This window comes from Saccopteryx leptura, chromosome 3 (genome assembly GCF_036850995.1).
Source record: "Saccopteryx leptura isolate mSacLep1 chromosome 3, mSacLep1_pri_phased_curated, whole genome shotgun sequence".
In the NCBI taxonomy this organism is placed as follows: Eukaryota; Metazoa; Chordata; class Mammalia; order Chiroptera; family Emballonuridae; genus Saccopteryx; species Saccopteryx leptura.
Genome location: NC_089505.1, coordinates 371808256 through 371820551, shown reverse-complemented (window position 1 = coordinate 371820551; position 12296 = coordinate 371808256). Strand labels below are relative to the sequence as shown.

At 55.9% G+C, this 12296-nt stretch overlaps 1 protein-coding gene across 7 annotated transcripts in view; it reads left to right on the top strand.

The window, feature by feature from the left end:
- Window positions 1-12296, top strand: part of PLEC (plectin) — a 60677-nt gene that overhangs the window by 8800 nt on the left and 39581 nt on the right. Inside the window, exon 1 of one of the 7 annotated variants that reach the window (XM_066379726.1) lies at window positions 11950-12013. The exons of 5 other annotated variants lie outside the window; for them this stretch is intronic. In XM_066379726.1, coding sequence (XP_066235823.1) covers window positions 11968-12013 — 46 coding nt within the window. In that variant the 5' untranslated portion in view covers window positions 11950-11967. Of the gene's footprint in view, window positions 1-11949; window positions 12014-12296 lie in introns of those variants that run through there. One more of the 7 variants, XM_066379724.1, reaches the window with a different exon arrangement.

The following is a 12296-nucleotide window of genomic DNA, read 5'->3' as shown; positions in this document are numbered from 1 at the left end:
CACTGCGCAACCACAGGTCAGGCTAGTCACTTTCTTGATGGTGTCCTTTGAAGAACAGAATTTTTTTTTTTTTTTTTTACAGAGGCAGAGATAGACAGGGACAGAGAGAGATGAGAAGCATCAATCATCAGTTTCTCATTGAGCGTTGCGACTTCTTAGTTGTTCATTGATTGCTTTCTCACATGTGCCTTGACCGCGGGCCTTCAGCAGACGGGCCCCGCTGGAGCCAGGGGCCTAGGGTCTAAGCTGGTGAGCTCTTTGCTCAAGCCAGATGAGCCCGCGCTCAAGCTGGCGACCTCGGGGTCTCAAACCTGGGTCCTTCCGCATCCCAGTCCGACGCTCTATCCACTGCGCCACCACCTGGTCAGGCCAGAAGTTTTTAATTATGGGGGGCTCAACTTATCTATTTTTTTCTTGCTGCTTATGCTTTTGGGGTCTTATTGAAGAAACGATGCCTTATTCCAAAGTCATGAAGATTTATTTACGCCTCTGTTTTCATTTCAAGAGTTCTATAGTTTTAGCTCCTATGTCTAGGTTTGATACATTTCAGATTAATAATTGCATATGGCCTGAGGCAGGGATTCTAACTTTGGCCTTTGCCTTGGTGAATCCTGATTGGGGCTGGGAGCAGGGCCCAGGGTCCACATGCTGTGAGAAAGGGTTCAAGGAGGCCGGGGAGGGATGGTGCAGAGTGGGCCATCTGGGTGCCTCGGCCTCCCATGGCCTGGGGCCAAGGGCAGTGCCCAGCGGCAGGCCCACAGTGGACAGGGAGTGGGGTGCCTGGTGGGGCTGTGGGGTGATGGTAGACTGGGTGGAGGAGAAGGCAAGAAGTGTTCTCTGGTGAGGGAGAAAGGCGGGTGCCCACTTGGGGGACTTGGGACACTTAGCCTGCAGGGCCTGCACCTCTCTACCCTTCCACTCTTGTGGGGGAGCTTGGGTGACGGTTTATCTGCAAAAGGGTCATTCCAGCTGGTTGGTCAGCTCTCAGCCGGGTCCTGTCCCACTGCCCTGAGGCAAAGGGGGTCTGGGGCCAGGAAGAGGATGGGGGCACCTGCTGTTCATTCTGGTTCCTGGGGTGGGAGCAGACCCAGGCCCAATGCTGCGGGAAAGGAAGCCCTAGGGACATCTGGTGTAGCTGGTCTGGAGTCTGGGCGGCCTGGGCTGGGTGTGTGGGTCAGGTAGGCTTGGGGTAGCACTGGTGCCTTGGACAAGTGGGGTGGGGGGAGGGCTGGGTGCTGGAAGTTCAGGGCCACAAGCTTGGGGGCAGCTGGTAGAATGTGACAAAGTAGTGTCCCCAGCAGGTGCCTCTGAGCATGTGGCTTTTATCATCTTTATTCTGGTTTTTTTTTTGTTTGTTTGTTTATCAAATAAGTAGGTATGTTGAACTTTTGAAATGTATCTTTATTACCTTTTTTTCTCTTAATGTATGGCTATGGGGGAAGCTCATAAAACAGGTACAGGATTAAGTATCAAGAGATATCTTGAGCCTGACCAGGCGGTGGCTCAGTGGATAGAGCGTTGGACTGGGCTGCGGAGGACCCAGGTTTGAGACCCCGAGGTTGCCAGCTTGAGCGCGGACTCATCTGGTTTGAGCGAAAAGCTCACCAGCTTGGACCCAAGGTCGCTGGCTCAAGCAAGGGGTTACTCGGTCTGCTGAAGGCCCGCGGCCAAGGCGCATATGTGAAAGCAATCAATGAACAACTAAGGTGTCACAAAGAAAAACTAATGATTGATGCTTCTCATCTTTTTCTGTTCCTGTCTGTCCCTATCTATCCCTCTCTCTGTCCCTGTAAAAAAGAGAGAAAAAGAGAGATACCTTGAGCTTCCACGTTACGATCACCACAGGAACTCCCAGTTGTTTGCAGAGTACACTAGCCCCAGAGAACAACCCCTGCGCTGGGTACCTGGGGCCACAACAGATCGCCACAGTCTGCGTGGCCCGAACAACAGAAATTTATGCTGTCACGGTTACGGAGTCCAGAAGTCCACAATCAAGGTGTCAGCAGTGCTGTGCCCCCTTGGAGTCCCCGGGGCAGATTCCGTTTCCGCCTCTCCAGCTTGGTGGTTGTCAGCATTCCCTGGCCCGTGGCTGCATCTCTCCAATCTCTGCATCTGTGGTCACATGGCTTCTCCCCTGGGTCTTCCCCTCTGTCTCTTGCCCGTGACCCAAGGACATGTGGCACTGGATTTAACACCCCTCTGAGTCATCCAGCATCTCAGATCATCTCAATCTTCATTACAACTGCCAAGACTCTTTTTCCAAATAAGGGCACATTCAGAGGGTTTAAAAGGTGGACCATTCAACCCACTGCAGCCTATCCTATGGTCCCCTAACATTCATCTCTGTCATGTGCAGAATACACTCACCCTGTCCCAACACCCTCCAGAGTCTCCACAGCTCAAAAGCCCCAAGTCTCATCTGAATTTGTCTGAAATCAGGTGTAAGTGAGGCGAGGGTATGGCTGACCCCCCGGGGAAATTTTCACCCCGTGTGCAGACATGTGAAACTAGACAGTGCGCTGTCTTCTCTGTGGCTTCATGTTTCTCCCTGCACCCACGGCCCCATCTTCTGGGCCTGAAGCTCGGCCCCTGGAGGGGAGCCCCCGTTTGAAGCAGAGTAGCTCCAGCGCCCCCATTTCCTGCCTGTGGGACCCCAGCACCCCAACAGCTCTCCTTCGTTTCACCCTGCCTCCCTGGAGGGGAGCCCCCGTTTGAAGCAGAGTAGCTCCAGCGCCCCCATTTCCTGCCTGTGGGACCCCAGCACCCCAACAGCTCTCCTTCGTTTCACCCTGCCTCCCTGGAGGGGAGCCCCCGTTTGAAGCAGAGTAGCTCCAGCGCCCCCATTTCCTGCCTGTAGGACCCCAGCATTCCAACAGCTCTCCTTCGTTTCACCCTGCCTCCCTGGAGGGGAGCCCCCGTTTGAAGCAGAGTAGCTCCAGCGCCCCCATTTCCTGCCTGTGGGACCCCAGCACCCCAGCGCCCCCATTTCCTGCCTGTGGGACCCCAGCACCCCAGCGCCCCCATTTCCTGCCTGTGGGACCCCAGCACCCCAACAGCTCTCCTTCGTTTCACCCTGCCTCCCTGGAGGGGAGCCCCCGTTTGAAGCAGAGCAGCTCCAGCGCCCCCATTTCCTGCCTGTGGGACCCCAGCACCCCAGCGCCCCCATTTCCTGCCTGTAGGACCCCAGCATCCCAACAGCTCTCCTTCGTTTCACCTGCCTCTGTCCTCTTCAGCCCACGCCGCAGGTGCAGCTGTTCGTGCAGCACCTGCACATGCGTGGGTCTCCCATGTAAGACACGGGATCCACGCCGAGGGAGAGGAGGGGGCGTCAGTCTCCCCGCTCTTCCCCGGACGGCCTCGCTCTCTGCCCGGGCTGCTGCGAGGTGGTTGAGTGCGCCTGTGAGTCAGACCTGTGACGCCTGCAGCTGCAGGCTGTCCTGTCACGCCCTGGGCTCTTTCTGTAGACCAGCAGCCCCCTTTCCTAGCAGTGCCTCCATCTCCGCGGCTGCCTCTCCCGCAGTCCGAACAGGCTGTGACTCCCCCAGGTCAGCGGGCTCTCCTTCCTTTTTTGACTCCACATTTTCTTCCACGGCCTCTGTCTTTCCTCCTGCGCTTCGCTGTGGGTGGCCAGCGGACACCCCATCGCGCCCCTCCACACTGTGCCGGGAACCTCCAGGGTCACCACTGACGAGCTCTGCTTTCCACCCCGTTCAGCCCCATTGGGTAAGGGTCACCTTTTCTCCCGTGTCCAGTAGTGTGTGCTCCTCAGCTCCTTCGGATCCTCACCGCAGGCCACCACTTATATTTCATTTTCTATCAATAGTCTGTGCCAGGCAATCAAGGCTCCTGGTGCCCCTCACAACTCTCCGGCCTCTGTCCCGTGCTCGGTTTCCAACCCATCCCGCCCTTGAGGTATTGGTCACGGTCTCAATCCCCTCCCAGAAACAAAACCTTTATTACTCTCCTGCGTCTGCCACCACAAATGACCGTGCACAGGTGGTTGAAAACAACTGGAGTTTATTTTCTCACAGTTCTGGAGGCCAGAAAGTCCAAAACAAAGGTGTTGTTGGTAGAGCTGTACTTCCTCTGAAGGCCCTAGAACCTTCCTGACCTCTTCCGGCTTTTGGTGGCTGTTGGCATGCTTTGGGTAGTGGCCACATCACTTCAATCTCTGTCCCCCTCTTCACATGGCTTCTCTACATGTCTTTCCTATTCTCTCTTTTTAAAAAAAATTTATTTTTTAAAACTTTGTGTAAGAGACAGGGAGATAGTAAGGCAGACTCCTGCATGCCTCTCAACTGGGATCTACCCTGCAACCCCTATCTGGGGCTGATGCTTGAGTAGTGAGCTATTTTTAGCACCTGAGGTTAACGTGCTCAGACCAACCGAGCTATCCTCAGCACCCAGGGCCATGCTCAAACCAATCAAGCTGGCTGCAGGAGGGTAAGAGGGAGAGAAGGGGGAAGGGTAGGGGGAAGGGAAGCAGATGGTCACTTCTCCTCTGTGCCCTGACCAGGAATCAAACCCAGGATGTCCATTCGTCGAGTAACACTCTATCTACTGAGCCACTGGCCAGGGCCTAGTGTCTCTTTTGAGGATACTCGTCATTAGATTTAGGGCCCACTAAATAATCCAGGATAATCTCATCTCAAGATCCTTAATTACCTTTGCAAAAATGCTATTTCCAAATAAGGTCACAGTCACAGGTACCAGGGATTTAGACATGAACTTATCTTTTTGGAGCCACCATTCAGTCCCCTCCCTAAGTTACCCTGCAGTGGTCGGTTGATGTTTTCTGAAACTTCTCCATCTTTTTGTTTTGTGTTTATTGTTTTTAAGAACTATGCACAGTGTTTTGTCATGTAATTATTTTTTTGCAAGAGAGAGGGAAGAGACAGAAACATCAACCCATAGTTATTGATTGCTTCTCATCCATGCCTTGCTTGACCCGGGGGCTCCAGCTGAGCTGGTGACCCCTTGCTCAAGCCCGTGACCTTGAGCTCAAGCCAGTGACCTTGGGCTTCAAGCCAGTGATCTTTGGGCTTAAGCCCGTGACCATGGGGTCATGTCGATGATCTCACACTCAAGCCAGCAACCCCACACTCAAGTTGGTGAGCTTGGGGCTTCAAACCTGGGACCTCAGTGTCCCAGGTCGATGCTCTATCCATTGCACCACCACCAGTCAGGTGATCGTATAATTTAATTTATTTGTAATTTTGTAATTAAATGTGGTAAAATATTTTAGACACATATAACTTTTTTTTTTTTACTTAATGTTACAACATAGACATCTTTCTATGACATTAATTTACAATATAATATTCCTTTGCTTTGTAACCCTATCCTATCACTTTTCTACCTGTAGCATTTTCTAACAATTCCACCTCTAGATGAGAGGTGCTGTGTAAATAGCTTATAAAAGTGATACAGCAGCCTGACCTGTGGTGGCACTGGGGATGGCGTGTTGACCTGGAATGCTGAGTTCGCTGGTTTGAAATCCCGGGCTCGCCTGGTCAATGCACATCCGACAAGCAACCAATGAACAACTAAAGTGAAGCAACAATGGGCTGATACGTCTCACCCTCCCCCCAGTCTTCTCTCTCTCTGTAAAGTCAATTTTAAAAATCTTTAAAAAAAAAAGTGATACAACAGAAACTGACATTAATGTGTAATTAAAGGATTGCCGCTTCCCCTACAAACCAAACCAAACCAAAACAATAAATCCCCTGTCGTAGACCATGAAGGTTATTTCTATTCTGTTTTATTTCCCGGTATTAGAAACTGCTGCAGTGAACAGTTTTGTAGCTGGATTGATGTAGGTGTCTATGATTGTTGTTACAAATAGAATTTCTGGGTCAACTGGCATACACAACGTGAGCTTTATCATTCTACACCATTTTTCACCTCTCAGATGAGCAGATGTCCTCAAACCTGGATTTCTGGAGGGTAGTGGTGAAGCTTGTGGGAAACAGGCCAGGGAGAGTGTCTATTCAATCTGAAAGCACCTGCTCAAGTGACAGGTGTCCCTGGAAGGAGGGACAGCGTGGCACCTGCGTGGCCGCGGGAGACCTGCCTGTGTGAGGTGCCACGTGGCTCGTGACGGCGTGTGAGAGACTCCATGTCTTGTGTCAGAGAGGGGAAGACTGAGAGTCATGTTCCTATTTGCTCGATGTTCCATAAAAACATTCTGGAGGGTAAACAGAAATCGGGTCACGGTGAGCCCCTGGGGCGTCCGGTTGAGCCCCTGGGGCGTCCCGACGGGGACCAGCAGGAGGAGGACTTCGCCCTGCGCCCCGTGCTGCGGTCACGCGGAGGTTCTCTGGCGCGCACAGTATGGAACGTGCATCTCTAAGATGTTGACTGGGTGTTGCAGCTGCTTCTCCCCGCAGTGCCGGAGAGGGCTCAGTCCCCGCACCTGCACTGCTTTCCTTGGGGAGCACCGGTTCTGTGGGGCGGGGCCTTCAGGACGCCCGTTTCCTCCGGGGTCTGTCTCTTCCTTTGTGCATGCTGGGTCTCTGCACTCAGGTTCCGACGGATCCTCATTGATCCCATCCCACAGCGCCTCCTCTCTGGCGTTGCTAGCGATGGCTCTTTTCCTGTTATGTTGTTGCTCACCCCGTAAGAAATCCTTTGGGTCTTTTTTTCTGTTGGTTCTGATAGGAGGCTGGTGAGGTTTGTTTGGGTGCTGAGAGGAGTGTTGTCGTGGGCTGGTGCCGTGGGGGCAGCCTCATTGGCATTGCCTCCCTCTGCCTGGCATGCCTGGGTCCTCCACACAGGAGGAGATGAGGCTTGGCTGTCGGCAGCGGCAGCAGAGTGGGCTCCGAGGGTCCCTAACCCCCATACTGAGGGCCCTACAGCTCTATGGCTAAAGAGTTTGCCCCCAACCAGCACTCCTAACCTTGCTGTGTCACAGTCTCGTGTGACCCATGGCGAGGCCCCGGCAGGCCTTGGTGGGTTTCGGAGGTATGTGTGTCCTCGAGTTAACAGTGTGCTGTCTTTCCTAGTGTACTGACCACATTGTTGTTGTTAAGTGAGAGGCAGGGAAGCAGAGAGACAGACTCCCACATGCATCCTGACCAGGAGCCACCCGGCAAGCTCCCTACAGGGTGATGCTCCGCCCATCTGGGACCACTGCTTCATTGCTCGGCAACTGAGCTATTTCTGCACCTGAGGCGGAGGCCATGAAGCTGTCTTCAGCGCCCAGGCCAACTTTGCTCCAGTGGAGCCTTGGCTGCGGGAGGGGAAGAGAGACAGAGAGGAAGGAGAGGGGGAGGGGTGGAGAAGCAGATGGACGCTTCTCCTGTGTGCCCTGGCCGGGAATCGAACCCGGGACATCCACACACCAGGCTGACGCTCTACCACTGAGCCAGCCGGCCAGGGCTCTGACCAATTTTACAATCACAAATGCTGATGCATTTTTGTCAGATAAGTCATCAGTATTTTGGAAATCAGCATAAAGGTTTCCTTCCCTTTTTAAAAAAAAATTTTTTTTAATTCATTTTAGGGGGGGGGGAGAGAGAAGGGGGAGGAGCAGGAAGCATCAACTCCCATATGTGCCTTGACCAGGCAAGCCAGGGTTTTGAACCGGCAACCTCAGTGTTTCCAGGTTGACGCTTTATCCACTGCGCCACCACAGGTCAGGCAGGTTTCCTTCCTTTTTTAAAAAAGTTCTATTTATTGATTTCAGTGAGAGAGGAAGGGAGAGAGAGAGAGACAGACAGACAGGAACATGTAGAAGTTCCTGAATGTGCCCCGATCTGGGATCGAACCAGCAACCTCTGTGCTTTGGGATGATGCTCTAGCCAACTGAGCTATCCAGCCAGAGCTGCTGCTGCTGCTGCTTTTTCTTCCTCTTCCTCTTTTTGAAAACATTTTATTTATTGATTTTAGAGAGAAGACAGAGAGAAAGGCAGGGGGAGGGGGCAGAAAGCATCTATCTGTAGTAGTTGCTTCTCACAAGTGCCTTGACCGTAAGCAACCTCAGCACTCCAGGTAGACGCTTCCTCCACTGCGCCACCACAGGCCAGGCCAGGCTTTCTTCTTTATTAGTAAAGTAGAGCTATATCGTAGCCTTCCTGGGAAGCATGTCACCCTTGAACTGCAAGAATTTATTCCTTCCATTCCCCATGGCGATTCCTGTGAGTCCAGGCCTGGGGTCCTGGGATGAGACAGCTGCCCCCGTGGCCCAGACAAGTGTCTGGATTAGAGACACGGTCCTTCCTGGGAAAGGTCAACAGAGAGGGTTGGACCCGACAGGAGGCCTGTCTGCTGGCTGGAGGTGGGGTCCACCTGCTGCAGGGAGCAAGGTGACACCGTGTCGGGGAGCAGCAGGTGTGTGGCGTGACCTGGTCTGTGTGAGGAAGGTCTCTGGCTGCTGTGTGCAGGATGCGTGGAGGTGCAGGGGTGGGTGATGATGTCACCACCGGGACACCCTTCTGGAGTGTGCCCTGGAGGTGAGAAGCATGGTTGCCAGGCCGAGGGAGGTAGTGAGGACAGGCTTGAGAAAATACGGGAGCAGAAGGATGGGAGCTGGGGGTGGAGACCAAGGACCCCAAGGTCGCAGGCAGACACCTGGTAGTGGTGCAGTTGCAGAACTGGGCTGCACGGAGGGGGCTGGATGGTAACCTCCGTGTCTCCCAGGCCTCTGCCAGGATTCCCCTGGCTGGCACCCCAACCGGTGGCGTGGTGGCCCTGGACTTGCTTGATGGCCACAGGCTTCCGGAAGCCACCCAGGGTGGCTGGTCTGGTCTGGTTCATGCTGTCATCACCCAGGGCAGGTGGCCTCCCTCGGTGGAGGAAGGTTTCCCTCCTGCAGCCCAGCTGCGTCCCCAGAGGTTGAGGCTGACACTGAGCTGCAGCCGTGGGCAGAGATGCCCGGTGACCCCCACTGCTGGGGAGCTGCACGTCAGAGGGGAGAGGTGTCTGCTGGCAGGGACTGCAGCTGTCCCATGTCACCCCTCTCAGGATCACTTGAATCACCTGTCCACCAACCACTAGCGAACCCCAGCAGGGCAAGCTGCCGTGGGAGAGGGTTCAAGCTGGGCGGAGCAGCCAGGTGAGGGCAGGCAGGGCCATCTGCATGGTCGGCAGGGGTGTGTGGAGGCAGGGCAGTACCTAGCCTGTCAGGGTCTCATGGGACTTGTGAGGAGGGGGTGCTTTGTCCCAGACAGAGAGGCTGGGAAGGAGGGCCTGGCTGGGTGGTGTTGGGTCTTGGCTTGGGTTTCAGGGACGCTGAGAGTGTGAGTTGCCTCCTCGAATGTGCAGAAAGCTTCCAGAGGGTTTGAGGTGCGAGTCCAAAGTGTGAGTCCCTGGCCCAGGTGACCCAATAGGGTCCTAGAGCTGGGGCATGGGGGAGCTGTGCAGGGCCAGACCACCTGCCTTCTTGAGGACCCCACAATGAGATCTGGGGAGAGGCCCGTAAAAGCTGAGGCCAATAGGGAGGGCCAGAGCCTTCTCCTCACCAGAGCTGGATGACTGGCTGCCTCTTCTCCCCACTGCCTGCATCTCCTGTCACCAGGCCCTTGTCCACGGCCGTGGGGGGGGGGGTCCTCCCTGGCCTGGTGCCGCCTCCACCCATAGCTTTGTCCCAGCCCCGTCCTCCTCCATGCTCCAGTTGTCTCCACATTCTTCCCCGTCTGCCAGGCTGCTCTTCCCTCGCCTCTGGGCCTCTCTACACGCGTGGTCCCTCTTTCTCTTGGTTAACGGCAGTCTGTCTTTCCGTCCCCACGTGGCTGCCCCTTCCTCCGGGAAACCTGCTCTGGGAAGGAACTGAAGAACAGGCCCCGCATGTCCCATGGAGCCTTTCTGGGGGCCGCGTGGCCGTGCCCCACTTTCCCGGCTTAAGCACACGGCTGCTGTTTGGGGCAGATCGGTCACCGTCTCCAGGCCAAGGGGGTCTCCTCATTGGATCTTCCGGCTGCCACCACTTCTTTAAAAGCCTCCTGGTCACTCACAGGTGGGCAGCCTGACTTGAGGAGGGGACATTTAAAGATCTGGGACATTCCTTCTCTGAATGGCTGTCCTCATGGTTTGGAAAAGTTAGGGAAAAAAACCACGTTAAGTGCGCATGATCCTCGTGTTAACCCATCTCCTGCTTCCTGCCTTCATCTTTCATTGGCTTGAAATTGCAGTCTTATAAAATTTGATGGCATGCAGTTTTAAGATAGAATTAGCACTCATCTTTTGGGTGAGTTTTCCATAGTTTTTTAGATCTGTTCATTTAAGTATCTGTCCGTTTCATTTGAGATTGAAAAAGGTAGTGCTGTTTAGTGACAGGCTGAGTTTTAAGTTTATCCAGATGGAGCTAATAAAAAAGTCATAGTGACTGAGGTGTAAGGAATGACAAAATCCTGCTTTAATTTCTCACCTAACTGTTTAACCCCAGTCTGGCAGCTGTTCCTTCCTGAGATCTGCCCGGTGCCCCAGCCTGGCCGAGTCCCAGGAGCGGCGGGGCTGGGGTGAGCGACTCAGTTGCCAGGTCTTGAAGCAGCAGCACTGGGCTGCACCTGCTTCTTTACCCATCAACCTGCTCCCGTGTGGGTGCTGCCGGCTTCGTCCCTGAGCCGTCGTCATGTCCCCCGCCCCAGCCCTGACCCGACACACAGCAGGCTTGCCTGCAGCGAGGACAGGAGTTTGCAGGAGGAGGGTATGGGCCCTGAGAAGCCAGGAGGGACCTTGGGGTGAGGATAGAGGAAGAACTGGGAGGTAGGCCTGGCAGGAGACTGAGGCAGGCTGGCCACCTCTGGAGGCTCTGTTCCCCCACAGCCAAGTACAGAAGGCCAGAGTGGGAGGCGAGCAGCTGGCAAGGAAGGGGTGAGTGCCCAAGGTGGGTGTGGGTGGTCAAGGCTTCCTGTGGCCCAGTGCATGGGGCAGACCCCGCCAGGGCAGACATTCTCCCCAGCAGGCGGGCAGTGACAAACAGCTCACTCCTGTGGCTCGGGAGGCTGGTCCCATCAGCGATAGGGGTGAGAGGGGACCCGGCAAGGAGATGCGCTGGGGCCCGGGCCAGTGGTGGCCGTGGAAGTGGTAGCAGGTGGACAAACGAGAAGGCAGAGCTGCCAGGTCCGGTGGGGCTGTCTGTGGGGGGGGGGGTCAGTGACCCCAGGGGGTTGGCCTGAGCTCCTGGAAGGTGACGGTGCTGCAGCCACACAGCATCCCAAGACAGGCCTGGGTGGAAATTGCTGAGTGGGTGCAGCAGAGGTTTGGCTGCAGCAGGTTGGAGCCCCGATGGACATGTCATCTTAGGATTCAGTGTGGAGGGCATCTTGAGTCATAGGATGGGATGAGGTGGCCCACAGAAGCATGTAGGTGGCGGAGGTGCCAGCAGAAGGGACAGGGCAGAGGGCAGAGGGCAGGGGCAGAACCACTGGGGCATGGGAGGTGGGGACAGAATTTTGGTGATCAAGGGGCTAGTTTAGGGTCCTGGAGTATGATGGGGTGGGGGTGGGGCAGACCTCCAGCCCCTGCCCTGGTGGGATCCGCCTAACCTCCTCACCCAGGGTACTAAGTGGAGAGACCACCTGGAGGCTGTGACCAATGAGTATCTTCTGCAGTGAGTGAATGAATGGTGGTGGCTTCGAGGCCAGGGAAGCCACGTGCACGAGGGTCCAGAGGGGACCTCTGAGGGTGGGCAGCGGGGCATGCTGGGGGACGGTGGGGTGGGGTGGGTGCGCCATCAGAATGCGTGCCTGGATCCGACCGGCTAGCCTGCAGATCCTGCTGGAGATGCTGAGGTCAGGCGCTGGGGAGGTAGGGGCGGGATGGGTCGGGGCGGTGCGCGGCCGGCCGGGAGCATGCGCCCGGTGGCCTTGCACGGAATCGATCAGCAGAAGCCCCGCCCCGGGCCGGAAAGCCCCGCCCCTAGCCTCCCGGACCCCTCCCCCAGGCTGCAGCTCCGGCCTGGTCAGTGCCGTGCGGGGCCGGGCTCAGTGTGGCGGCTGCAACGCCGCCCTCAGTACCGCCGGAGACATGGACCCTTCGCGAGCCATCCAGCACGAGATCAGCTCCCTCAAAGGTGCAGGCGGGGAAGGAAGGGGCCCGAGCTGGGGTGCTGGGGTTCGCGAACCAGGCTGTGACCTCCAGCTGGGTGCAGTCCCCCTCAGGGCAGCGGCCAGGGTCTGCCACCCTGGGACAGCTTTGGGGTTAGGAAGCTGGGGCCATGGAGACCTTAGGCCCATGCCTTTGCACCAGGACACCCCAGGTGGGGGGTGCGCCCGGGACTGGCAGGGGGCGACTTCAGCCGCAGTCCTGCAGCCCTGCAGCCCCGCAGCGAGTGTCGGGGGGGCGGGGCGGGCCGC